Here is a 26,835-nt window from a genome sequence, read left to right on the forward strand (position 1 = left end):
CCTAGCTCTTCCAAATCTCATCTTTCCCGTGTATAACATGGGTGCAGATGTCCTATGTGATGAAGACTAGACAGGAAGATGTCCTATGTAAGGAAGACTAGACTAACCCAGTGTGGCACAGTGGGTTAAAGCCCTGGCCTGAAGCGCCGGCATCCCATATGATTCTCAGTTCTAGTCCCGGCTGCTCCTCTTCTCATCCAGCTCTCTGCTATGGCCCGAGATAGCAGCAGAGGATGGCCCAAGTCCTTGGGCCCCTGTACCCATGTGGGAGACCCAGAAGAAGCTCCTGGCTTCAGATCGGTGCTGCTCCGGCCGTTGCAGCCATCTGGGGAGTGAACCAGCAGATGGAAGACCTCTCTCTCTATCTCTACCTCTCTGTAACTCTTTCAAATAAAATAAATCTTTAAAAAAAAAAAAAGGAAGACTAGACAACTGTGGAAGACAAACTTAATGCAGAAATTCCCAGCCTCGACACACTAGCACTGGCCTGTGAATATACTCACACTGTCACACTAAATGGTAACAAATGCTTGGTCTCAGACTGTCCTTGATTGATGACAGTCCACCACAGTACATAACCCTTGCAGTGGTGGTGGAGAGCAAAGACAGAATGAATATTGACTGTTGACATTTTTCATCATTTCAGAGCACTGATAATACTTTTTGAACTTTCACTTCTTTATTCTTTTTTTGTAAAAAGATTATTTATTTGAGAGGAAGCATTACAGACAACAGAGAGAGAGACAGAGAGGGACAGGTTTTCCATCCACCCGTTCACTCCTCAAATGGCTGCAACAGTTGGATCTGAGTCAATCTGAAGCCAGGAGCCAGATGATTCTTCTGGGTTTCCCACATGGGTGGCAGAGACCCAAGCACTTGGGCCATCTTCCACTGCTTTCCCAGGCCATAACAGAGAGCTGGATCAGAAGTGGGGCAGCTGGGACTCGAACAGGAGCCCACGTGGGATGCTGGCACTGCAGGTGGTAACTTTACCTGCTATACCACAGTGCTGGTCCCGCCCCTTCACTTCTTTATTCCTATTAATAACATACCCCTTATGGTACTTGGTGCCCCCTAAATTCTTCCAGATTCCTAAAGCAGTTGTGAGACATCACTAAAGACCAGAAGACAAGGGTAGGGAACAGGTGAATTTTTCTTACATCTTTCCAAAGCAGGTTACTGCAAGCAAACGCAGGGATGATAAAAGAGATCAGAATGGGTAGAAATGAAACTGTGCACCTTTTGCACTGCTTCTATATAGTTTCTAACTTTCCTATGTCTGTCCTCCAGTGGTCCGCCACTCACGCACACACACACACACACACACACAGCAAACAGGCCACCAAACCAGAGACCATGGGCAGTGGAAATGAAGTTGGAAAGACAAAATGAGGTTCTAAGCATACAGCTCATCCCTGGGGCAGAGGGCAAATTTGAAAAAAAAGACACTGAGTTTCTGTCTGACCTTGACCACAGTCTCAATCTAACTTCTTTTTCCATGATACTGTTTCTTTGTTCAATGACCTAAAATCCAGAATCTAGAACTACATATTTTTTTTATTTGACAGGTAGAGTTATAGACAATGAGAGAGAGAGAGAGAGAGAGAGAGAGAGAGAGAGAGAGAGAGAGAGAGAGAGAGAGAAAGAGAAAGGTCTTCCTTCCACTGGTTCACTCTCCAAAATGCCTCTCCGGCCAGAGCTACGCCGATCCAGAGCAAGGAGCCAGGTGCTTCCTCCTGGTCTCCCATGCACGTGCAGGAGCCCAAGCACTTGAGCCATCCTCCACTGCCTTCCCGGGCCACAGCAGAGAGCTGGACTGGAAGAGGAGCAGCCAGGACTAGAACCCAGCATCCATATGGGATGCCGGCCCGCAAGAGGAGGATTAACCAAGTGAGCTACGGCTCTGGCCCTAGAACTGCATATTTCAACACCTTCCCTGATGGTCTTCAGTTAGGGTCCTACACAGTACAGCTCCATCACAAAGGAGATGCCTGTGTGGAGTAAGGAAGACTAATTCCACCCTCTCACCATTTGGTTGTCAACTGTTTCTGTTTTCCAACTCTGCAGTATAAAAATATGGACTGATTCAGGCTGGATACAGAGGCATGGATGTTCTATTTCAGAGTGATATGTCTTAAAGGAATCATTGTATATAGGGAAGTCTATGCTTGGCCCAGAAATGAGGATAATAATGATTTCCTAACATACTATGTAGAAGGGTAGTAGTAAGCTTTTTGCTTTAAATTTTAACCCAGCCCCGGTGAATGAAACATATTTGGTATAAGATGAACAGATCCTTTTACATAATCTGCTCACGATTATTTACTACCCATATGGGAATCGCCCCTTCTGGAATTTCTCTAAGCAAAACTTCATGACTCATTACCCACCCATTCATGCATCCATGTATGCATGCATCCATCATCCAGTCGACACACTGATCATTGATTTAACATTAGTTTACAGACTGCTTGTACAACAGGCATAGCCCTGAGCTGCATGTGGGATTAGGCAACTTTGGAATGGGTTACTCTATTGTCTGCTACTATCCTTACCATAGAACAAGTTTTACCTTTAACCATCTAACACGCCTAGCTTTCAAAATCCTTTCCACCAATATTTTTACCTATTTCAATAAATAAGAAGTCAAAGATTCCTTGGTCCCCAGAACAATATAATAATGATTACAAAAGAATACAGTTTAGCCCCTGAACTTGAAAAAATGTATTTACTCTGGGGGAGAAAAATCCACATAGGAAAACATTAATGAGAGTGGAAGTGCACACAAATACTATCAGTAATATGTGCATAAAACAATGCCAGGTAAATAACAATGAAAGAGACTATTAGTGTAGGGTTCATTGAAGTTCAAAAATATTAAATGCATATAAGGTAAGAAAATATTTGAGAAATGACTAAGAGATGTTTAGGTCATTTCGTATTTGGAAACAAGGGAGAAGACAAGCAAAAGCATGTAAGAGACACAGAACTTGGCTATATAAAAAGAAGAGGTTGAGACAGGGAACAAAAAAGGTGGAGGTAGGAGAAATTTAAGTCGGGGATAAGACCCAGAGAGAGAGGACAAAATAATTAACAGAACATATCAGATACTAGGATGGGAGGCCTATGTATGCCAAAATAGGTAAGAGAGAGCCACTCAAATTCTGGGAAACAAGACAGATATACTTGGCAGTCAGGAGATTACAGACTTTCTACCTTGAATCTGTTCGGTTTATCTGCACCAATCTCACATAATGAGCTCTTATGCTAAGAAGACTGATTATTTAATGCATATTATATACTTACATTTTGAACTCAATTGCTTTTTAACAAAGTTTTGTAGAAAACATTACCTTTAGACTCCAACTCCAGTTTCTTTTTCTTTGCCCATATGTTATGATAGTTTTCAGCCATCATTTCTGCCATAGCCTTAAATAAACAAAATATTTAAGAGCTAAGTTACATTTAAAAAGACAACTCTGCTTTCAAATTTGTAACATCAAAATATGCCTTAATTGAATAAATCAGAGTATTAATTCCAAAATGAATTTAAAAGATAAACTCGACTGTCCTGCCTGGCTCTTAACTCTAGAGAATTCTAATGATTTGTGAAATTATATACCAAGTGAATAAAGGTGATTTTATAGGAATACTCTGTTATTTATAATGTTTAAGGACATAGGTTTTCTTAATTCAATAATGAAATTTAAAAATATCTATGGACTTTAACAAAAATATTTCTTTATGATTCTTATTTTAATTTCTGAAATCTTCAAAGATAACCTAAGCCCTAAGAAATGTATAAGGCAGGAGCTAGCGCTGTGGCATAGCAGGTTAAAGCCCCGGCTTACAGTGAGTGCTGGCATCCCAAATGCTGCCAGTTCATGTCCTGGCTGCTCCCCTTCTAATCCAGCTCCCTGCTAATGGCCTAAGTCCTTGGGCCCCTGAACCCATGTGGGAGATCAGGAGGGGGCTCCTGGCTTCGTATAAGCTCAGCTCAGGCCATTGCGGCCATTTGGGGAGTGAACCAGCTGATGGAAGACCTTTCTCTGTCTGTCTGTCTCTACTCCTCTCTGCAGCTCTTTCAAATAAATAAAAATAAATCTTAAAAAAAACATATAAGAAAATTGGATGAATAGTCAAAGATTTGAGTTCCATATTATTCTTTCTCTGAAGTAGGGGAGAGAGCTTGGATAAGCCATATTAACCTCTCTGCAGCCTTTGAATTTTGAAAAGATTATCTCTTTTTGCTTATGTTTTACAAATCCACTATGTCATTCTCATACAAGAGAAATTACCAAGAGAAAAAACAAGCCAGGGCAAAGCAAGTATTTTAATGGTACATGGAATTGATATTTTTTCTTGGACTAATTCTAACAATGTCAATATAATTGCTTGATTTTCATACTGACCCATTAGGTTATGTTCTCTGGAAACAAATTTTATCTTTTATTCAAATCAGCCATAGTTTTTTTTTTGTTTTTGTTTTTTTTTTTGGTACTGAGAGAACAGTGAGGAATAGGAATAAAGCTAGCAAAATGCCACCAATTTCCCTGGAATTAAAATACATATTTTTAAACAGTAATTAACATGTCCCATGAGCACATCTTAATTAATAACTCTTTTCTCACATATAGCAATTATACTAGGATTTTTTAAATGTATGTTATCTTTAAAGAAAATGTTATTGAAGAATATCCAAAGGAAGTTATAGGGTACTTCTCCTTATCCGAGAGGGACATGTTCCAAGATCCCTGTGGGATGTCTGAAACCTTGGATAAGAACCTAACCTTATATAAATAAATTTCTTATGTTCTGCAGTGATGCCACATAGGGCTCAGAATTCATCTGTTCTTCCCTGTTTTATGTCCTTCTGTCTTCTTTGTATCACTACTCTTGCACTCTGGGGCCATTAGTAAGTAGTATAAGGGTTACTTGAACAAAAGCACTAAGATACCACAATAGTCAAACTGATAACCAAGATGGCTACTAAGTGACTAGCGGTTGTTGTGTAGCCTGGGTACACTAGGCAAAGAGAAATCACACCCTTGGTGGGATGGAAAGGGACAAAGCAAAATTTTATCATACTATTCAGAATGATATATAACTTAAAACTCATAAGATGTTTGTTTCTGGATTTTGCCATTTAATATTTTTACATCTTAGAAACCAAAACTGTAGTTAAATGGGAAATAATGAATCATCTTTTATAGTACTAAAAAGTTAAGATACATAATAGCTATAAATTGCATGCACCACATTCAACTAATTCATGTTGCAAAATACATGCAGGAAAGTATTCAGTATGTTTTTTAAAAACAAAATTCGGAGAACATTTTTACAACTTAGTAGTACTTACATGCAGGTCTCTGGATAGTGTAACATTGCTCATGTCAATGGCTCGGGGACTATAACCATGGGCAGCATCTACAGAAACCTAGGTCATTTTTGTGAAAAACACAGAACAGTAAACAGTATCTCATTAAAACATGTAATGAAAGACTTACATGAATGATTTAGAAATGCAAGGCAAATGAACTTTCAAATCCAACATTTCTTCAGATAAAACTGTCAAGTACCTCCACAAAGTGCTTTTGCAAACATATCATGCAAATTAAATCATACTTGGGTGTCTGATAATTATATAAGATGGAATGATATACCCCTAATACCTTAGATATTGACAATCCCAAAAGCTAATAAATCAGGATCAACAAATTACACAGTGAACTCAAAATTCTGAAACATTAGGCAATTGGCTATTGCATTTTTTAAAAGATTTATTTACTTATTTATTTAAAAAGCAGAGTGACAGAAAGGGAGAGAGAGATGAGGAAATGGAGAGATGGAAAGAAAGTGGGAGGGAGGGGGAAGGGGAGAAAAGGAGGGGAGGGAGAGGGAGAGAGATCTCTGATCTGCTGGTTCACTCCCCAAATGGCTGCAGCAGTCAAGACCAGGCCATACCAAAACTAGGTGCCATGAACTCCATCCAGGCCTGGCACATGGAAGGCAAGAGGTGGGCCATCATCTCCTGTCTTTGCAGGCACATTAGCAAGATGGTGGATGGGAAGCATGGAGTAGACAGGACTTGAACTGGTACTCTGGTACAGTGTCATAAGCTGTGGCTTAACATTGGCCCTAGGCCATTGTATTTTTGAGTTTCTTACAAATCTCAAACAATTGCAATGAAAGATTTACTTTTCCTCACCCAAGCAAAAAGTTAACAAAGAGGTCAAAATTTACAAAAGTTGCTAAAGGCCAAATATTAGGATAATATCCAATTATTTATTCAATCATAACAATATAACATACAGTACTCACCAATGATTTAACAAGAAATCTTTTTGATAAAAATTCAATTTCTAAGTTTTGTTTTAGATTTATTTTATTTATTTGAAAGAGTTAGAGAGAGAGAGAGAGAGAGAGGTCTTCCATATGCTGGTTCACTCCCCAAATGGCCACAATGTTCAGAGATGAGCGGATCTGAAGCCAGGAGCCAACTAGTTTTTTCCGGGCCTCACACATGGGTGCAGGGGCCCAAGGACTTGGGTTATCCTTTGCTGCTTTCCCTGGCACATTAGCAGAGAGCTGGATCAGAAGTGGAGCAGCTGGGACTCAAACAGGCTCCCATATGGGATGCCGGTGCTGCAGGTCAGAGCTTTAACCCACAGTGTCACAGAGCTGGCCCCTAAGTTTTGCTTTTTAGAAATAAACTATATTCTTTCACCAATTTTAAGAATATTTCACTGCTCTCCTAGGTAATTACTTTGTTTCATTCCATGGAATATTATGTGAAAGCATACAACAGAAATGAGTTGGAGATCCTGCTAATAAACCTAAAATTATATACTGATGCATTTCATAACTGTGTATATTCTTTTATTAGAAATAGGTAAATAAAAGTAAATTGGAAAGATATATTAAGTTCACATTCTTGCTTGTAAAATAAAAGGTATACTTATATATGCTAAAAAGATTTACAGGCTCATGAGGGATACTCAACTTTGGGGTTTCTGGACTTCCAATTCTGAGCCTTCCCCAATGCTCAGGGTCATCTAACAATGGAATGGACACTATACATTACTAAAAATACCTGGTTTTCCATGACCTAAGCAAGCTTGTGGTCTTCTGTAAAATATATACCTATATCGGTTGTGAGTTTATTACAGAGGCTTTTATGATTTAGCAGGAAATAGTGAATTTCAATTGTAAACAACAAACATGAATTAAAAATGATTCCTGAGTTATAAATGGTCCCTAGGGTTTCAGTTATCTAGTGAAGCACTCACAAGTCAGTTATTTATGTTCATAAAAAATTATAAATTCCACTCTAATAGTATACTCCCTTCAGCAGCATTTTAAATTAATCTTTTTTAGCCCTCAAACCCTCCCCACTGTCATCACATTTATCTGATTACCACATATTTTTGCTTCCATGAAAAGAAAGAAAAAGATTTAATAGGCATTAATTGCCTAAAATTCCTTGCTTTTTCCCTCCAAAATTATCCATTAAACTATTCATACCTCCAGCTGTCAATAATACCATTGTCTATCCCATCCCACAGGCAGCTAATTAGGTTCAGAGGCATACTTACAGATGCCCAGTGCCCTACCAAGTACAACTGGTGTGGCCTGAGGCGAGTCACTTATCATGTTCAAGATTCTGTTGAACTACCCGCTAAGTGGTGCTACACTAAATAGCAATTTACTTTCCCTGAAGGCCTGTATGGATAGGCAATGAATGCAAGAAACCCTGAATACAAAGCCTGGCACACAGAAATTGCTCATTTTGGCAAATGCCTATAATTGCTACTATTACACTATCACCACAGCTACGAGCACCAACACGGTTCTCATACAGTTGCCATGATTACAGGGTGGACATGTTTGGGAATCCTATTTTCATTTACTACAACATCTAAAGTCAAGTTCATTACTCTCTTCTTGCTATCACTCAGCACGCGCATGCTCTTTACTTCACTTAATGAAGCTGGAATCTATGGTAACCATCTCTGACTACTTCCCTGCCTCCATTTTCATACCAAGATACTTCCAAAAGTTTCTGGGAAAATGGGATTAAAAGATAAGTTTATTTTGGTGCAAAAAAAAGATGAAATCTGGTTCAATCTCACTGTTTCCTGATTCATTTTACCACTCAACTGTTAGCATTATGTTTCCAAAAGATTTACTTTGTTATTCTTTGAGTGTTGATCATTTCCACTCCCATGGTGCATTAAAAATCTGTGGGCCTGGGCTGAATCCTATTCATTTTAGTATTCCTAAGGCTTAGCACATGCCAGCGGTCATCACCTTTAGGATTATAAAATGATGTCTAATCTTACAGATATGAAAATAGTTCAAATGTGTGCCTTAAAACTCAGTTTTAGGGGCCGGCGCCTCGGCTCACTAGGCTAATCCTCCACCTGCGGTGCCGGCACACCGGGTTCTAGTCCCGGTTGGGGCGCCAGATTCTGTCCTGGTTGCTCTTCTTCCAGTCCAGCTCTCTGCTGTGGCCTGGGAAGGCAGTGGAGGATGGCCCAAGTGCTTGGGCCCCTGCACCCGCATGGGAGACCAGGAGGAAGCACCTGGCTCCTGGCTTCGGATAGGCGCAGCGCCGGCTGCAGTGTGCTGGCCATAGCGGCTATTTGGGGGGTGAACCAAGGAAAAAAGGAAGACCTTTCTCTGTCTCTCTCTAACTCTGCCTGTCCAAAAAAAAAAAAAACCTCAGTATTAGAGTCCGTAAATTTCATTGAATAAATGAATAAAATAGAGCTGACATTAAGAAAGGTATTTGTTTTTAAAATATTCCCTAGTATTTAATATCCTCATAGACCATATTCTTCACATAGATGAAATTTAAATTCCTGAAACCAGTTTAATGAGTATAGATAAATATTTGTTCTTCAGGGACGGTCAAAAGACTGAACGTACCTGATATAATTTCCTGTTGCTTGGAATACACACCATATTTGAAGCTTTAACATTAGCCCTAAACTTATCAGCAATAATAAAAACAATAGCAAGTACTGTATGAGTGGTTAGCATGAGCAAGACACAAAGATTGCTTAATCTTCCAAATAACTCTGAAAATAGTTATAGCTTTTTATCATCTTAAAATGAGAAAAAAGAAGCTCAAGAGATATTAAATAATTAAAACACATATTTCAGTATATCATATAAACAGTACACGGCCGAATCAAGTTTTGAACGCGATTCTAACCTCAAAGCCCCAATCAAAGTAGTGGGAGAATCTATCTTATTTTTCATGTAAAGGTTCAAAGTCATCTCCATTATACCATCATTTTCTTATTTACCATCCACCAATCAGGAAAATAAAAAGATCACCCCTTTTCCTACAGTCTGCAGTACCTTGTACATAGCACAAGTCAAACCTTTATTATACTATGTTGTAGTAGGTTTACCTTGACCTTCTCTGAACTCATTTTGTGAGTCTTCAGGATCAAAAGCAGATCTTACTATCCTGTTTTCCTATTTCCTACTATGTATCCTGTATTCCCATTTCCTAGTATGCTGTTTGTACACAATGTCTCTTTAAGCACATTTAAGAGAAGCTAATCTGCATAGAAAAGTTACATATACAAAATAGAAGTACTTTTATACCTTCCGCTCACATGATAAATACCTAAGAGAATTTCAAGTAAAATATGCCCAAATTAGAACATAATCCATGTAAAAGTCCATATATGGAGTATACGAAGCACATATTTTAACACCTTCATCTACTTGTTCAAAAGAGTATCAGATGTAGGCATTGGGCATATAGGTTAGGATATCTGTTAATATGCTTATAACTCCCGTCACAGTGCCTACATTCAATTCTTGCCTCCAGCTCCCAGTTCCAGTTTCCTGTCAATGGAGACCCTGGGAGGCTACACTCAAGTAATTGGGTTCCTGCTACCCAAGTGGGAGATTTGGATTGAGTTCTTGGCTCCCGACTGGGCTAGGCCATTGTAGGCATTTGGAGAGTAAAGCAGCCAACAGGCATTTTGTTGTATGTGTCTGTCTCTCTCTGCACCTCAAATATGTGTTTTTTTAAATATCTATATAAAACAGTAATAAACAATATTTTAATGATTTTTAAAGATTTATTTATTTATTTGAAAGTCAGAGAGAAGAGGCAGAGAGAGAGAGAGGTCTTCCATCCAACGGTTCACTCCCCCATTGGCTGCAACAGCCGGAGCTGAGTCGATCCGAAGCCAGGAGCTTCTTCTGGGCCTCCCACATGGGTACAGGGGCCCAAGGACTTGGGCCATCTTCTACTGCTTTCTCAGGCCATAGCAGAGAGCTGGATTGGAAGTGGAGCAGCCGGATCTTGGACTGGTACCAAATGGGATGACGGCACTTCAGGCCAGGGCTTCACCCGCTGTGCCACAGCGCTGGCCCCAGTAATAAACAATATTTTGTATAAACCAAATACAGAGTAGTCTGAGGAGTCAGAGGCAGGTTTAACTTCCAGAGGAAATGAAAAGGCCAGGATCAATAGCTCAGGTAAACTTGCAGTGGTGTTTGGCTCTCACCTTGAACTCTAGCTTCTTCAGGTCAGGGCTATGCTTTACTTTGCTGTCTTGAGCATGAAGCCCTCTGACTAGGGTTTTATATCTTTAATCATGCTCTGTCTGGTTGAGTATCTTCCCTTGGCAACTGGACAGAAGTCCAAGTGCACCATACGGAACACCCATGCAGGCTATGGATCTGAGTCTCTATTGTCTGACCACCCCACTGTTCCCTAAGAACCCATATTCAGTTGTGACTGGAAATGAATGAAGAAAAAAATGCATCAAAACCTTCGTGTATCACATGAACATAGTTTACAACCTTCATGAGAAAAACTTCACAGCCTTACAGTCTGGGAAACTTCTTTCATTCCTAGCCAGGAAAAGTAAGACTTGACCTAGAAGCTCCAGGGCCTAACTCATGATTTAACCTCACTTAAAACTGAAGAATAATAATGTTTTCTCTCCCTTCTAAATTTTGTTAATCTTTAGAATTTTCAAACCACTCAATTTGAAAAATGTGATAGCTAAATAAATGTTAATATTACTGTCAAAGTAACATCTACGGTTGATTCATCCCCTGGATTCATACCTGGCTTGTCTGAGAAATACGACGAGTTCGGTTATAAAGGGCCATGCTGTCTCCTTCTCGGGTTCTTTCAATCCTCCAACCCCAAGCCAACATAGTTTTGAGAGATTCTTTGATTGGCCAGCGATAAATTTCTTTTTCCTAGATAGAAAAAAAAAAAGAAATTTAAGAAACAGGGATGTTATATAAAGAGTAAAGATTTTTAAATGCTCTATTCTGAAATAGATTGCCTTCATTTTTAAAAACTTTGAGTAGAATAGTTTATTTTAAAATTAAAAAGGAGAGTCAAAATTCTAAAAAGCAGAATGTGAGCTGAGATTTAGTCTTACAAATGCTACTAAAAGGGATCTTGGTTCATTCTATCTAAGAAGTTAATTCCCTTTAACTCCCCAACTCCTGATATGTTAGGAAGAAACCACAAAAGAGAAACACAATTAAGAAAAACTGACAAGTTAGGAAATACACATGTAGAGGCTTTTCTACCATCTGAATGAAAACAGAACTAACTCTTCCTCTATACTAGAAAACCCTATAACTTTATTTGTTAAGATGTTCTTCCCCTCAAAGAAGTAAAATATATCAAAACTTATATATAACAATCATATTCAAATATTACTTTATCTCCTCTCTTCAAGAAAGTATTAAGCATAATAATATTTCCTTAAGTCCTTAAAATATGAGAGGACTAGGAATTGAAATGGCAAAGGCTATTAAGGAGAGATAAGAACAGCCCATGAAATATTGACAGAAACGGGAGAAAAAAAGGAAAGATATGTATGAAAAGAAAAGGATCCTTGAATATAGCTAAAAATAGTAAATATGAAAGAGATTTAAACCAGAAAACATGTAAGAAAGGAAATCTCTTCTAAAAACATTAAAATCTTATAGACTAAAACAAAACACAACCTCTCACCTTTTCAGATAATAGTTTATATGGTTTCATCAAGGGTTGAATCTTGGAGGAGTCTGAATATATTTCTCCATAAATCCATCCATTTGCTAACTAAAAGATAACATAAAAATTTTAATGTGTATTAATTTTAGAGTTTCATAAGTGTACAAGTGTTTAAGTGGTGTTTGATTACATATATTTAAACAATGATAAAATGTCTGAATTGAATTTTACCCAGCATAAGTCAACATAAAGATTACCATATTATTTTCAGTAATCATTTGGAATAAATCATTTAATGCAGAGATTAAAAGCACCCTGTCATTCTTAAGCAGACCCAGGGATGTGATTATCTCAACAAACACTTCCCCAAGAGGAGGCTGCAAGAAAACATGATCATCATGACATTTATTCTTACACATCTTGTGACTCCAGCTGGAACAGAGTATATCAAACTGGAAAACTGGAGTATGCACCTCAGAAGAACTGTTGAGTAATGTTACCTGCTTTATTTATTCTTGAGAATATAAAGTTATCTCTCAACACATTGGTGCCACATTAATGGATCATCTGCATGTCTCCACTCCCATATAGCATTTCATGTCTGTCAGTGGCATTCAGGAAACTAGCCTAGAATAGCTGTAATATTCTTGCAGCATTCCTCTCCATCATCAACTCCACTCACTCCGTACTTACTGGAATCTTTATATAAAACAAATGCCGACTGGCTCACCTGGCCAATCAGTTAAGTACTGAACCAAGAGCCACATGTGCATGTTCCAAAACACCCATGAAAGAGCTTCTCAGAGGGAATAAGGCACTGGCTGGCCAGAGCCATGTGTGAAACCGAATATGAAATCTCGCACGATGACAGTGCAGCACTACCTCACACGCACATACGCTGGAGCCTTCGCTGTTTGATTTTCAATTCACCAGTTCACTACAGGCTTATTTTAGATTTTTGCACCATCTCACTGAATTTCTCTAACAAACCTGTGTTAACCACCCTCTCTCAATTTTAAACTAGGCTCAACTTAAATGTGAATACTCAGGCATACTAAAATCTCTTAATGTGTAGAAATATCTCACAGATGGAATTGCTTTGATGTTCTCACTTGAGTTGTTTATCTTGAAAACACAAATAAATCATAACATCTGGCCAATGTAATCCATTATTAGTGAACTACAGATCTGCTTGATGATAAAAAAGTAAAAGAAAAATACATACAAAGTGTGAATTATTTTATTTTTAAAAGTTGAAAAAAACTTTGAGTTTATCTAATGTAAAACTACATTGATAAAGTTTCCTTTAAAAGTAAATTCCAAACTTAAAGTCAACACTTCCTCTTAACGCTCTTATTTATAGTTACATTATACTTTCATGATCAGTATGTGTTTAGAAACTGTATTTGTACTTTAATTAATAGATCTTTTGAACCCTAAAGTTGTGTTTGATGAAAACATTCACATATGTCTCATATGGAAAAGCTAGATAAATTAATTAGCATGCAGTAATTAAAGCTCTTTCCTAATTTAGATAAAGCTCTTTAACATAACAAAGTCATGATCAAAAATATTTGGCCAGCTATTGACAGTATTAATAATATTGATTTAGAAAGCATTATACTCTGTTACCTTGTCCATTGACCATTTGTCATGAGAATGTTCTGCATATTTGTTAATGAAGTATTCCAACTTCTCAGGAATTATAATACTATGAGAAAAAAGAAAAAAGCTTGATTTACAGGAAAATGACTTAACACTTTATTCATAGCTTATGAATGTGTAGATCCCAATCAATGCATAACTGTTAAACATTTTTAAGAAACCTTTGTACATTCTCAGAAAAATAGAAGTAAAGCAGATAATTTATTTACTCATTTTATATTGATTCATATTTTATTATGTGTTATATAACAAATATAATCAACCATGTACCAGATAAACATAATTAAAATATATTTTAAAACATAAAAATAAGTATATGTTTAAAGATAATAGATTATATACAAAAGAAAAACAAACCTTAAATCAAGATATGGTGAGAGTCAACAAGTATAACAGTATACTTTTCTCCCACATTCTTTATTTGAAGCTGTTCTTTCTTTTAGACTTGAATCCCTTGTGTAACAACTATATATAAATAAAAGACTGCTGAAACCCCAACCTGTCACTTTTTTTTTAATGCACTAAAACTTAAACTGTTATAGAACTTGTGATGTTAATAACTTTAAAAATTAATGTCCCATATGTGACAGTGACTATATATAACCACTGATATCTACTATACAGAAAAGTTCCTAAATCATGATTTTTATCATCATTTACTTGAAAGGCAGGGAAAAAGGTGGGGGTGAGAGAGTCAGGGAGGAAGTGAGGATGGGAGAAAGAGAGGGAGAGGGAGAGGGAGAGGGAGAGGGAGAGAGGGAGAGAAGGAGAGAAGGGGAGAGAGGGAGAGAGTGCCTTTGCTCTGTTGGTTTACACCCTAAATATCCGAGAGTTGGGGCTAGGCCAAGCCAAAAGCAGGAGCTTAGAACTCAGTCTGGGTCTCCCGTGTGGGTGGCAGGAGTCCAACTACTTGGAGTGCCATCTGCTGCTTCCCAGGGTGTTCACTGGCAGGAAGCTAGAATGGGAAGCAGACACAGGACTTGAAACCAGGCACTCTGCTATGGGATGCAGGTGCCCCAAGCAATGTCTTAAAAATTGAGCCAAAACCCCAAACCTTAGGATTTTTTAAAAGCTTCGATTATTTATCTGAGAGTCAGAGAGACAGAAAGAGAAAGAGAGAGAGAGAGGTCTCCTCTGATATTTCACTCCTCAAATGCCTGCAGTGTCTGTGGCTGGACCTAGGCAAAGCTGTAAACAGGAATGCAATCCAAATCCTTGCCCTCTGATAAGGGACAAGAGTATCTTAGCCTCTAGGATAAATGCTTGCTCCCCATTCTTTAGGATTTTGATATAATATTTTTGATTCCTTTCATTTTCAAATGAATATTCAATCCTTTGAACAGATGTCAAGTGCATGCAAGGATGATCTAGTCTGATGAGAAATGTATGACTTAGGAGCATTAAACTTACACCTGAATTGAAAATTAAACATATATATAATTCTATTGATTAGTGAATATAAGTTATTAAAGCAATTATCTCTGAGAATCTAATTGTAAATAAAGCCTAGTATGTGCTGGTTTCCTGTTCTTTGTCTAGCAAAATTATCAGTCAGTAATTGAACTGTATGACATACAAACACTTAAGATACAATAAATTTTTTAGAACTCACAGTCATGTAGAGATTACTGGTATCTCCATGTAAACCCAAATTTGTTAAGAAGTCCCCAAAGGGCCAATCCTAGGTAAATTAATGTACATGCCCACTACTTATTAATTAATTTGATTTAATTCATCAACACTAAAACCATGAGATTAAAGTTATTTTAAAATCCTGGATTATAGTATATGTTAGCAAATCACACACTTACCCATGTAGGAATATGAACATGTGATATTTTGGTTTACTTACTTTGGAAGAGATACAAAGGATCAATCACATAAGCCAAATACTGGGGGGTAGAGTCTTTTCTCACAGGACTGTCATCAAATACCAAACATGCAAATTTAAGGCATTATCAAACTAATGGCATACCACTTGGGTTGAAGTTTTGATTGAATTTTGGGAAGCCAACCTGGCTGGGGGCCACCTAGAAGCCTCAAAGTTGAACTCCCAAGCAAATCCAGAAGCCATGGATGATAACTACCAAGTGACTACCTTGCTAAAACTCATCTTGCTGAGTCACCATGAAATCAATAAGACAGCGTGGCACAAAGGTGCAGCTTTCCTTGCAAATGGGGAACCATGGTCCTACTTAAAGACAGTAACAACAAAATGCTGAGACTTCAAACACCTGAAGTACACAAACATCTTACTGTAGGACAATGTAGGCAGTTAAGTACAAGTAAAAAGCTTCATAATATTACACAACATTGTTTTATCTTTGCTTAAGATTGTCAAACTACATTCTAACTGTGCACTAAATTTTCCATAAGAATACTCATTTGATTGTCCCTTCAATCTCATGCTGTGCTTTATGATGCTGAATATCAGCTGGGAGTCCTAGGCCCTGCTGAGAGGTAGTGATTCCCTGCTGTTCTTAGGAACAGTGTGACAGTGCATGCTGGGGTCATGCTAAGTGAAACATGCCACACAGAGATTGACCACAGTTATTAACAACAAACCTTTGGGGTAAAATTCCAACTAAATATATAACTGATACACTTTCTTGATTCTCATTATTATAGATAATAAAACATATTTCTATATAGACAATCCTAATTATGTTGAGTATCCTAGATGGTAGAATTTAGCTATTTCTGATATTAGTATATCATCATTGTTACCACTATTGTTTCATAAATTAAAGGGACCCCTATTAAAAGGATACCAATTTAAAGGGGCATGTATTAGAGAAAGTTCACTTTAGTACCTTATTCAATTTCAGACTTCACACATCATTTACAATAAAAATCTGCTGCAATAGAAAGAGTCCATACTTTGAGGTATCAACAGGTTGTGGGTTAAAGTTCCCTTCAGAATCCATTGATGACTGTTTTTCCATCATACTGACATAATTTGATTCCATGTAGTCTGGAGGCAAAGCTCCCGCAACGGCACTCAGGCAAGGCAGTGCCAGTTTGAAAAGTTCTTGTTCATATTTCTGGGAAGAAATGGAGGATCAAAAAATGTGATATTACTACACAGCAAAAGTTGTCAGTATGATCACTGTGGATGTTACAATGTGGAAGAAAATCTGAATTACCCTGGGCTAACTCAACTCCCTGATGATCCTTTAAGAAATGGAACATACAGCCTGAATTCCTATCAAACCTAAGAGAAGCTGTAGTTAGATTTATGCCAGGTGCCTCTTGAGGGGAATAAAATCTTTACTTCTCTAAAAGTTTATCCTCCCATGTTTGAAATGAAGTAAACTTGAATATTTTTATAAAATGTTACTATAACATAATATCACCCAGTGAGGATTATATTCCCTACAAATAGTTATAGATTACTGCTGTACCACTTTATAATGTCAACATATGAAAAACAAATAAATGACAACATAATAGAGTGAGGAATTTTAATGGGTCTGAATTACAAAGGTATGAAAAATAAAATTCTAACTAGTAGAGAAATTCTACAGAAAGTCTGCATAAAACATTGGGGGAAAGAAGTATAATTGTATATTAATTGAATAACATTTAATTCATAGTTAAAGATTTTAAAAATAAAAATATTGTTGAATTGATTTAAATATTCATAATTAAGTTAATGTTGTATATAATTCTAAAAACATCTACACATTTAATGAGATTCTACTTATCAAAAGACATTGAGTAAGAAAAAGCATCAAAAGATGGCTACACATGTATTCAGAGGTAAATTTTTCCCCATTATGTAGCAACTACTGATTATACTATTTCAATCATCAAATAATGTCTGAGAATTCAAGCTAATTTTGATTAAATTAAGAATGAGCATACAAAAAGACATCCTGATTTTCTCTGAAATCACTACCTTCCAGTCATCTGAAAAATACATGAACTCTTCCTTATAAAACTGCAACTCTAAAGGAATGTTGAATGTACAAGGCATCAGTGACTGGTGCAGGAAATCTTCCCAGGGAAGGCAGATGTCACTCAGCAGGCCACTGGAACACTGTGATTTTATAACATTTTACTTTTTTCTATCTTTATATTTGATATAATTTCTTTGGGATTTACAAGATTAGAGAGGTGACTAGACAGAGTTTGGGTCCAAACCTCCTACATTCAAATGCCCCAGAAGCTTAATCAAGTATGGGGCAGGTTTCTGAAATGCATAAATTCTCACACAAAAGAAAAGTGTTACCATAATGAGCATGAAAAATCAATATGAACCTTATTTTCAATCTTTGATAGTTGAGAAAAGAGAAAGATCTATAATGTCTTCAATATCAAAAACGTGTGGCTTTTTGTCAGTCTGGCAACACAAATACATCCATAAACATTAAATTACCTTTTGAGACAGGGCATCAAAAATGCCCCAGAACAACTTTCTTGACAAGTGAAGCTCCTCTTCTGAGGCAGCACCAAAGTTCCCCCACCCTCCAGGCAGGCAGTAATATTTCCAGCATCTTTCATAATGATTTGTCAGCAGCTTTGTGGGAAAACAATTTCAAAAGCAAGTGAGCAAAAGATAACTTTCCTACTTGTCACATTTCCCCTCATCTGGCACCGATTCCTATGTGATAAGGTCAATTGAAGCAAAATTTCTCAATCTCATATAAATTCTCTGGGACAATACTATTTCCTTGTATACTATCTCTACATGAATTTTAATATTTATTGCAACATGAGGACCTGATACCCAGGTTTCTTTAAAATTCTGTCTTGAAAAGTATTCTCTATAAAGTTTTTCGATATCTATATATTCCAGAGTTGTATTTTCATTACCATCACTAATGCACAGTTTTATAAACTGCCACCTTCTGGAATCCATGAGGAAAAATGAAAGGATTGATGTCAAGGTGACCCACAAGCACAATAAGAGAACCTTACCTCCATGACTTTTTTTACTCTCTCTCCTTTAACCTTCAAACTTTATGATTTGAGAAAAGATTACTTCCATACTTAAACTTCAAGACTGCTCTGTATGGACAATTTCTTTATCTATACTTCTTTGTGGATACAAATGCAATGTATTGCTGAGTTTTTACCTATTTATATTCTATATGTTCAAAACTAAATGGGAAGTTCAAAGACAAGGATATAACCTCTCAATTATCTGCTAGCTTTTTAGGTAATTCTTCCTTTATCTATATTTGCCAATTTAATACAATGATCTATATGGATCAGCCACAAATATATGGATTCTTTTTACAAGTATGGAGAAAAATAAATTGAAAAAGATTATTGTTATTAAAGCTAATTCATTTTTTTTTTTGACAGGCAGAGTGGATAGTGAGAGAGACAGACAGAGAGAAAGGTCTTCCTTTTGCCGTTGGTTCACCCTTCAATGGCCACCACGGCCAGTGCGCTGCAGCCAGCGCACCACGCTGATCCGAAGGCAGGAGCCAGGTGCTTCCTCCTGGTCTCCCATGGGGTGCAGGGCCCAAGCACTTGGGCCATCCTCCACTGCACTCCCGGGCCACAGCAGAGAGCTGGCCTGGAAGAGGGGCAACTGGGACAGAATCCTGCGCCCCGACCAGGACTAGAACCCGGTGTGCCGGCGCCGCTAGGTGGAGGATTATATTAAAGCTAATTCTAACTACCATCTCTTATTATAAAAATATTTCCTTTTAAGTCATCCTTTTAGTTATAAAATACAAGCACATGCAAACAGATACACACAAATACTCATACATAAAATTGAGGAATCTCAAATGGCAAAATATTGAGATCAAACTTGATTTAATTAGCATAAAAATACCTGCAGTATGAAAGCGTTTTATTGCATATTTAAAAAGTGATACTGTATCTTTTCTCAGTATCTCTCAGCTTGAAAAGTCCATTATACTGCCTTATGATCTTGGGGTACAGACTATACTATACTGGATTATGATACTAAATGACAGGAAGATGTTCCCAATTAAGTAATGAGTAATGACTTGAGAGTTCAGGAAGAGAACAGTAAAGGTAGCCAGAGAAAATATCAGTGACTTTTCTTTCTTTTCTTTTCTTTACTTGAAAGGCAGAGTTAGAGAGAGAGAGAGAGAGAGACAAAGAGAGAGGTCTTCCATCTGCTGGCTCACAACCCAAATGGCTGCAATAGCAAGGACAGGGCCAGGCCAAAGTCAGGAGCCAGGAAGTTTTTCCAGGTCTCCTGCATGGGTGTAGGGCCTCAAGGACTTGGGGATGCTGGCATTGCAAGTGGCGGCTTTACCGGTATGCCACAATGTTGGCCCTGTGACTTATCTATACTATGTGCCAATCTGCAACTATACACATAGAGGGGTTATTGTTGAGCTCTGTGGAGTGGCATTTGGAAATTGCCATGTGATTACCAACTTAGAAAATGTTTCTAAAGCCAGCTCGTTATTCCCTATGGTTGTAATAATATTTTATGCCATGTCTGTGACCGTACCTTCTAGCCTAAGAATCCCTTGCCTCATCTTTTCTTTGTGGTCCATTTTCCCCCATTGATTTCCATGGAAATCAATCTTAGGATGTCCATGATCTTTACTACTTATCTATTTCAGATTGAATGCACACATGTTTATAACTTCGACACCCGTTTTCATAATTGTGGAAAATCTCCTATTATCAAAGACCAAACATGATTTACAGAAGAGAAATGTATGTAACAGGAAACTGAATCAAAGCAAACAGTAATCAAGTGACCACACCATTTTCTAAGCTTACCTTAAGAGGCATCTTTGCATGCTCATTTAGTAACGGGACATCAAATACTAATCTTCTGAGTAAGTGCTGCATCATAGAAGGCCGCAATTGGCTGTTGAAACAAACTCAGTTTTAATAATGAAGAGAAATGTGTCTAAATTGAGTAGACAATTGATTAGCAGACAATTCCAATTATATGAGCCAAGAATCTGCACCTATACTTCTCTGCAGATGGTATTAATTAGGTGTTCCTAATTTTAAGATTGGCCAGTCATCACTAGATTTGATGTTACATTTCCCTACACACCTCTGTCCCTGAAATGTGAAGACACCTGCTTATCTGCTAGATCTTCCTCTTTTACCCTTTCCTTCCTCATCAGCCACAACTTCCAACTCCATAATTTCTAAAAACGCCCTGCATCAATTATATTAAATGCTTCCTCCCTCACTCCAGCAGATGATTGGAATCAGAAAGAACAGGGAGCATGGGAATAAGAAAGAGGGAAGAAAGGTTGAGACAGCAGCTTTGCTAGAAGAGGAAGGCAGAGAAAAGTAATACATCGTGAACAACTAACTACTGTGTCAGACAACACCAAGCATGTCATCTTATTTAATATTTGGAAAACCTATGAGATAGGTGTTTTGATTCCATTTTCCAGAATTTCAAGTCAACGATATTACTGAACCACATCCTTTATTGTACACTGCCCTCAGTGCCATCCAACTCCCGACCCATGCCCTCCACTGCAAGTACAAACCCTTCCCTCACCCATGGACTGCCAGGCTGGTCCTCCAAGGGTTACTGGCCCATTAGAAAGGAGCCATCACTTTTGCCAGAGGATTCAGAATGATCATGTTCACCATCAGCATGGGGAGATATGGTTCTTGATCTCATTTTAAAACATTTAAATTAAGACTTACCCATAAGCAATGGGTAATGAAGGAAATATTCAGCCTCTGCACTGCCATACATAGGAAATTTTCACTATCATAGCTGTCTAAAAATGTTTAATTAGGGCATTTTTTTCTCTTTTCTAATGGAAGAGAATTAAAATCATCACACACAGTCAAAAAGATAGTCTACTAATCTTTCATTCAAGTAGCCAAGGACTCCTGATATAATCATCCTCCCCAGATCATCCAGAATAACATTCTATCCATTCATCAAAAACATTTTCCACTACCTAGATACTCTAGGGAGGCTTGGAGGAGTACTCCTGGCCTGACCCATACTCCAGCACATGGAACTACCTAAAATGAATTAATTTTTTGTTGCAGAAATTTCTTACAAATTTGGTAAGTTTGCTAGAGTTACACAGTAAATTTTCTTTCTCAGATAAGAAAACTACTGGCACACATAGTTGTCTACTTACCCACAAATAGATAGTAAACAAACTTCTATGGAATCCCGTTGAGCTTTGGTAAGTGAGCAGCCCTTAGATAGCCTATACACGGTATGAAGTAATGAGTCAATGAGGGAAGCATGGTGCTCTGTGCCAGCAAAAAGAGGAGCACATCTTGTTAACAAAGGCAAGACAGCAGTGCAAAGGTACCGATTGAGGGCCAATGCCATGTCTGTAGCACTCAAAGCAGCCTGAAAAGGAATGGAATAGAAAGTCATTTGTGTTTGTGTCTGCAGTATGAAAAAGAAAATACATATTTTTAAATGTGGTTCATATGATCTTTATCACTAAAAGCAACTGATTACAAATTGTTCATAAATGGATAAAAACGAATGCAAAGCTATCTGTCTCCTTGCAAAGCACAAAGGATTCAGGTTATATCACAGAATATCAGTGGTAGGATCTACAGAAGATAAAGACACCAATGATATCAAAGATGTGAGTCTTGTGCATTGCTGGCAGAGGAGATAGGAAGAGGTTTATTCTCATACAGATCACATTCTTATAAATCCTTTGTGAATTCTATTTGGTAATGTTATTTATATTTCTGTTCATGTACATTAGCATCAATAATCAAATACTGAATGTCTTACTAGGTTATCAACTATATTATTTAAGATCAGAATTTCAGGTGAAAACAGATTTCATGAAAGGGCTATTGCCAATTGCAACAAATAATAGCCACATATGTGACAAAATTAATGAATAAAATTAATATTATAACTAATATAAAAACATTTGGAACTTCAAACTATTCCATGAAGTCTCTAACAAAAGAACCTTTTACACTGATAATGGTATATTCTCCATGGGTGGTAACTGATATGCAGGATAGATTTTAATTTATCTAATCCTTAGCAAATGAAGAAATTAGCATGATACTGTAATTGGCATGATTAAACAATGTCCATTAAATCTTAATATTTTAATTGCTTTCATTGAGAAGCATAACTGTGCAGGCCAAAATACAGTTTGACATTAACCAGAGATCAACAGGAGTTACTGCGACCTCCAAAATGAGGGTTAAATGAATTTCTAATTGATTCCTAATGCACCTTATCAGAATGTGTATCACACTCTTGAGCTTGTCGGTTTCACTATTCAGTGAATTCCTTGAGTACATAGTCTATTTTATTTTCTGTTCATCCACTACTTGCCTAAAAATATAATAGGTACTCAACAAATGTTGTAACAAACGAGTGAATGTATATGAAAGAATATCATGTGTGTGTATATGAAAGAATATCATAATGTACATGAAGGAACATCATGAGAGAAAAAAACAGGAAGTTCGTTTTTCAAATCCTACCGTATCTAAAGAGGCGGCAGCCCGCAGGTCTGGCAGAAAGCCAACCTCAAGAAGATGGAGGAGGAAATCTTGCACCTCAATTCCATAGACCCTGTCAAGGAACAAAACCATGGCTGCCTTGTGATCTGGGCAAAACCCCGCAGACATGTCAGGTTCCACCACATTCCCATCTAAAAGAGAGAAGGTGACATGTTGGTGTCAATAGCCAGGCCTTATACATATATGGATTTCACATGGCTTCTTTCCAGCCTCCTCATGTTTTACAAAGAGTAATCAATGAAATAGTATTCTGTTCTTTTACTACCCTCCAACAAGTTGGCTGAGGAAAAATGGTTATGCAATTTAAATTCAAGGTCATATAAATATTTGGACTCCCAAATCATGTTTGTTAGCTGCATATATAATGAAGATGTATCTTTATTTATATATTGAGAAGGAAACCAAAAGGCATCCTGAGTTTATCTTGTAAAATTTGAAGTGGACACTATACAAAATATAAAGTAGGCTTTTCCCTCTTTTTGAGGAGAGTCTCTTCTGAAATATTAATAAAATTCATGTACTCCATATATGATAACATTAGCACATTTACATTTCTAAAGCTCAGAACAATTCAAAATGAGCAACAACTCTATACAACCATTTTGGCTTTCATATGAAATACCTGTAAGTGTTCATCATAATTGTACTTAGCAACATTTAAAATGTTATTTCAGAGTCCTATTATTTTCTCTATCAACAGTTAATGCCTGGGGCCTATATAGAATAGTGATTCCTTCATAATAACTCCTTAAGTCCTATGGCTAGGGATCATCAATATCAATTATAGAATTCCGTGAAAATTTAAAATACAGGAGATATGACTTGCTCCTGTTTGATCATGTTAGTTATGCCAAATTATGCTAATGACACATGGCATAATTCCACAAATAATGTCACAGCATTTTTAATATGGATGAAATATTGAATAAAGAAGAATCCAGGAAATGATGACACATGACCATAATCATCCAATCATACTAAAATAAAATGACAACTTTTCTGTTTTCTCTTGTAATTAATGAATGAATTTCATATATGAATCATGAAAATTCACAGATGTTTCAAAAAAAGTTAGATTAAAGGGTAGTACTCAATAGCTTCCATTCTTTATAATAACAATGTCTATTACAGCAAATACTTTCCCTTCCTCACATGGTAAGAATAATAGTTCTTCTGGTTGGTGCTGTTGTCAGGCCCTGTATCACGGAAGTCATAGATATTATCATACAATTTCCACAACCCCACTAGGAAGGTTGGTGGTGTGATGCTCATTTAATAGATGATGAAACTTGACCTTTAGGTAAATTAAGTAACTTGTCAAAGGCTGTAAACTTAGTAATTGGCAAAGCTGGGCTTCAACCAACAAGAATTGGGATTAAACTCTAAAGGTGATTTAACCCTTAGTATTAAATCCATGTGCTATAATTTTCAATTTAATGTATATGTGAAATTCCAGTTAACTGCTTCTACAAAAATGTCTATAGGGAATTTAAATTTATGAGAGTTTATATACATACATATATATATATATATCTCCATGTGAAAAGAATAAGAAACTCATTGAATCTAATATACACTTCATTTTTTTAACATTTATTAAATGGACATTCATTTTAATGAATGCCACAGCTAAATTTGTCTGGGGCTCAAGGTTCATTGATTTGCATCTGGTGCTGTTTGATTTTTTACTATTTCCTCAAACACTCAGAGACAACAAAGCTGATTAACTCTTTCTCTCAGACTTGCAGAAAAGGTTGAATATGAAGAACTTGAGCCAGGCCCACTGGGTTCACCTTTTGTACCTGCTGTATTCATAGTCCCATAGCGAATGCCTCAGACTGGCTAACCGAGCCTACCTGTGCCAACAGCAGCAAGACCAGGGCCTTGCCCCTCTAATTGTCTGAACTTCCCTCTCTCTGATTATTATTCTAAAGCCCAATAATAAATATTTTAAAAAAAGCTTAAAGATGATGGCCTTAGCTAATAATAGCTCAATAATAAATGTGATATAAAAAAAGCTTAAAGATGATGGCCTTAGCTAATACTGAGAGAACAAACTAACAACTAATAGAGGTGAAGTTCACACACTAAATACAGAACATATAATGACCATTATTATTACTTAGTGGAGCTTATAGTACCAATTGACTTGCCACTGAAGTAAAGAAATACTGATGATTAAACTTTTGCAGTTAATGCACTGCAACCTCAATATAAAAACGTATGGTTTCTATCTAAAATTCTCTGCAAAAAAGGAGTGAAAGAGAAAATGAGCAATTCACCAATGACCAATGGATTGTGCTTTAAAAATGAGCTTTCATTATGATTCTGAGAGATTTCAAAAAAAAAAACTCTCTCAATGTAGACAACAGACTACATAATTTTGGAAAAAATCATAGAAAATATTATTAGAGCACAATGAAGTAGAACATGGGCAAAAACAACTTGAAAACTTGAAATCTAGTGAAGGCAAACCCTCACAAGAAATGGGTAGGGAAGTGGAGGCTTCTGAACCAATTCTGAAAATGAAAACTGAACATTCTTAGGGCCTATGATTCTGGTTCTTTGCTTTAACTAATGTTACCACCAATTGTAGCCTTTCTCCATTTCCTAATCTCTGTGCCACTACTACTACTCTTTGTCCTGGCAGTGTTAACTTTGTGGCTCAAAATGTAAGGGAAAGAAAAGATGCTAAAACTACATACACATGAGTTAGAAGAAATGTTTAAAGAAGTCAGGCAGTATGACCTGTAGACACACAATGGGGAAAGAAAGGGACACAAATGAGGAAGTCAAAGGGAGAGAAGAATTGTCAAGTTTCAACTTTCCCTTAAGTTCAAATGAGTCTTCAGTTACCACGGCAGTTCTCATCTCGTGGTAGATTTGGACTTGCAAGGTTAGCACACATGAGAGTTGACTGTGTCATAACATACACCCGACAGGGTGAGAAACCTCCATGCAGAGAGAGACCCCTTCATTCTAAACTTGCAGTATCACAGCCTGCCTTAACTAAAAATGCATAATTAACAAAAGACAAGGATTACAACATTCACTTCTGACTTGTTTTTAATCCAAAGTTAGAAGTTTATATAAAATAATTCATATATAAATATCCAATAAAATATGGCAACTTGGATAAAAACTGGAACTTGAAAAAGTTAAAACAGTATAATTTGGGATGCGAGGTACCTTAGTTATCAAATAATTCACTGTATCTTAAAATTTTCTCCTTAGTCTTGAACACTTTCAACATAGAGGAGATTTAGATCATTAAGTTAAAAGCTATGATCACTGGTTTGAGAAGGAAAGCATCATAAGAAAGTGACAATGAGAATTATCAAGTGTATGAATTAAGGAATTGAGTGCAAGAAAGGAGAATGGGGAGGAAGGCTTGTGTTGTGGTTTAGTAAGTGAAGCCACCACTTAAGATGCTGGTATACCATACTGGGACCAAGTTTTGAGCTCTGGCTGCTTGGCTTCCAATCCACCTCCCTGGTAATGCTCCTGGGAAGGTGGTGGATGATGGCCCAAGTGCTTAGGCCCCTGACATCCAGATCTGGCTACTTAGGCCATTTAGGGATTGAACCAGTGGATGAAAGATCTCTATTTGTCTCTCCCCCTCTCTCTGTCTTTCAAAACAAAAAACAAACCTCTAAAAAACAATGAGAATAGAAAATATTTTACAAAATAGTATTCTTTATAGTTATTTTTAAAAG

At 37.1% G+C, this 26,835-nt stretch overlaps 1 protein-coding gene across 1 annotated transcript in view; it reads right to left on the bottom strand.

Moving 5' to 3' along the window:
* Positions 1–26,835, bottom strand: part of RYR2 (ryanodine receptor 2) — a gene marked incomplete at its 5' end in the record, with an annotated part of 557,937 nt that overhangs the window by 156,672 nt on the left and 374,430 nt on the right. The window contains 10 exon segments of the mRNA NM_001082757.1: positions 3,354–3,429; positions 5,360–5,437; positions 11,107–11,244; positions 12,017–12,106; positions 13,631–13,709; positions 16,544–16,707; positions 18,045–18,185; positions 20,390–20,480; positions 21,742–21,962; positions 23,081–23,250. Of these exon segments, the coding sequence (NP_001076226.1) occupies positions 3,354–3,429; positions 5,360–5,437; positions 11,107–11,244; positions 12,017–12,106; positions 13,631–13,709; positions 16,544–16,707; positions 18,045–18,185; positions 20,390–20,480; positions 21,742–21,962; positions 23,081–23,250 (1,248 nt within the window).

The sequence above is a fragment of the Oryctolagus cuniculus genome, chromosome 13 (assembly GCF_964237555.1).
Source record: "Oryctolagus cuniculus chromosome 13, mOryCun1.1, whole genome shotgun sequence".
In the NCBI taxonomy this organism is placed as follows: Eukaryota; Metazoa; Chordata; class Mammalia; order Lagomorpha; family Leporidae; genus Oryctolagus; species Oryctolagus cuniculus.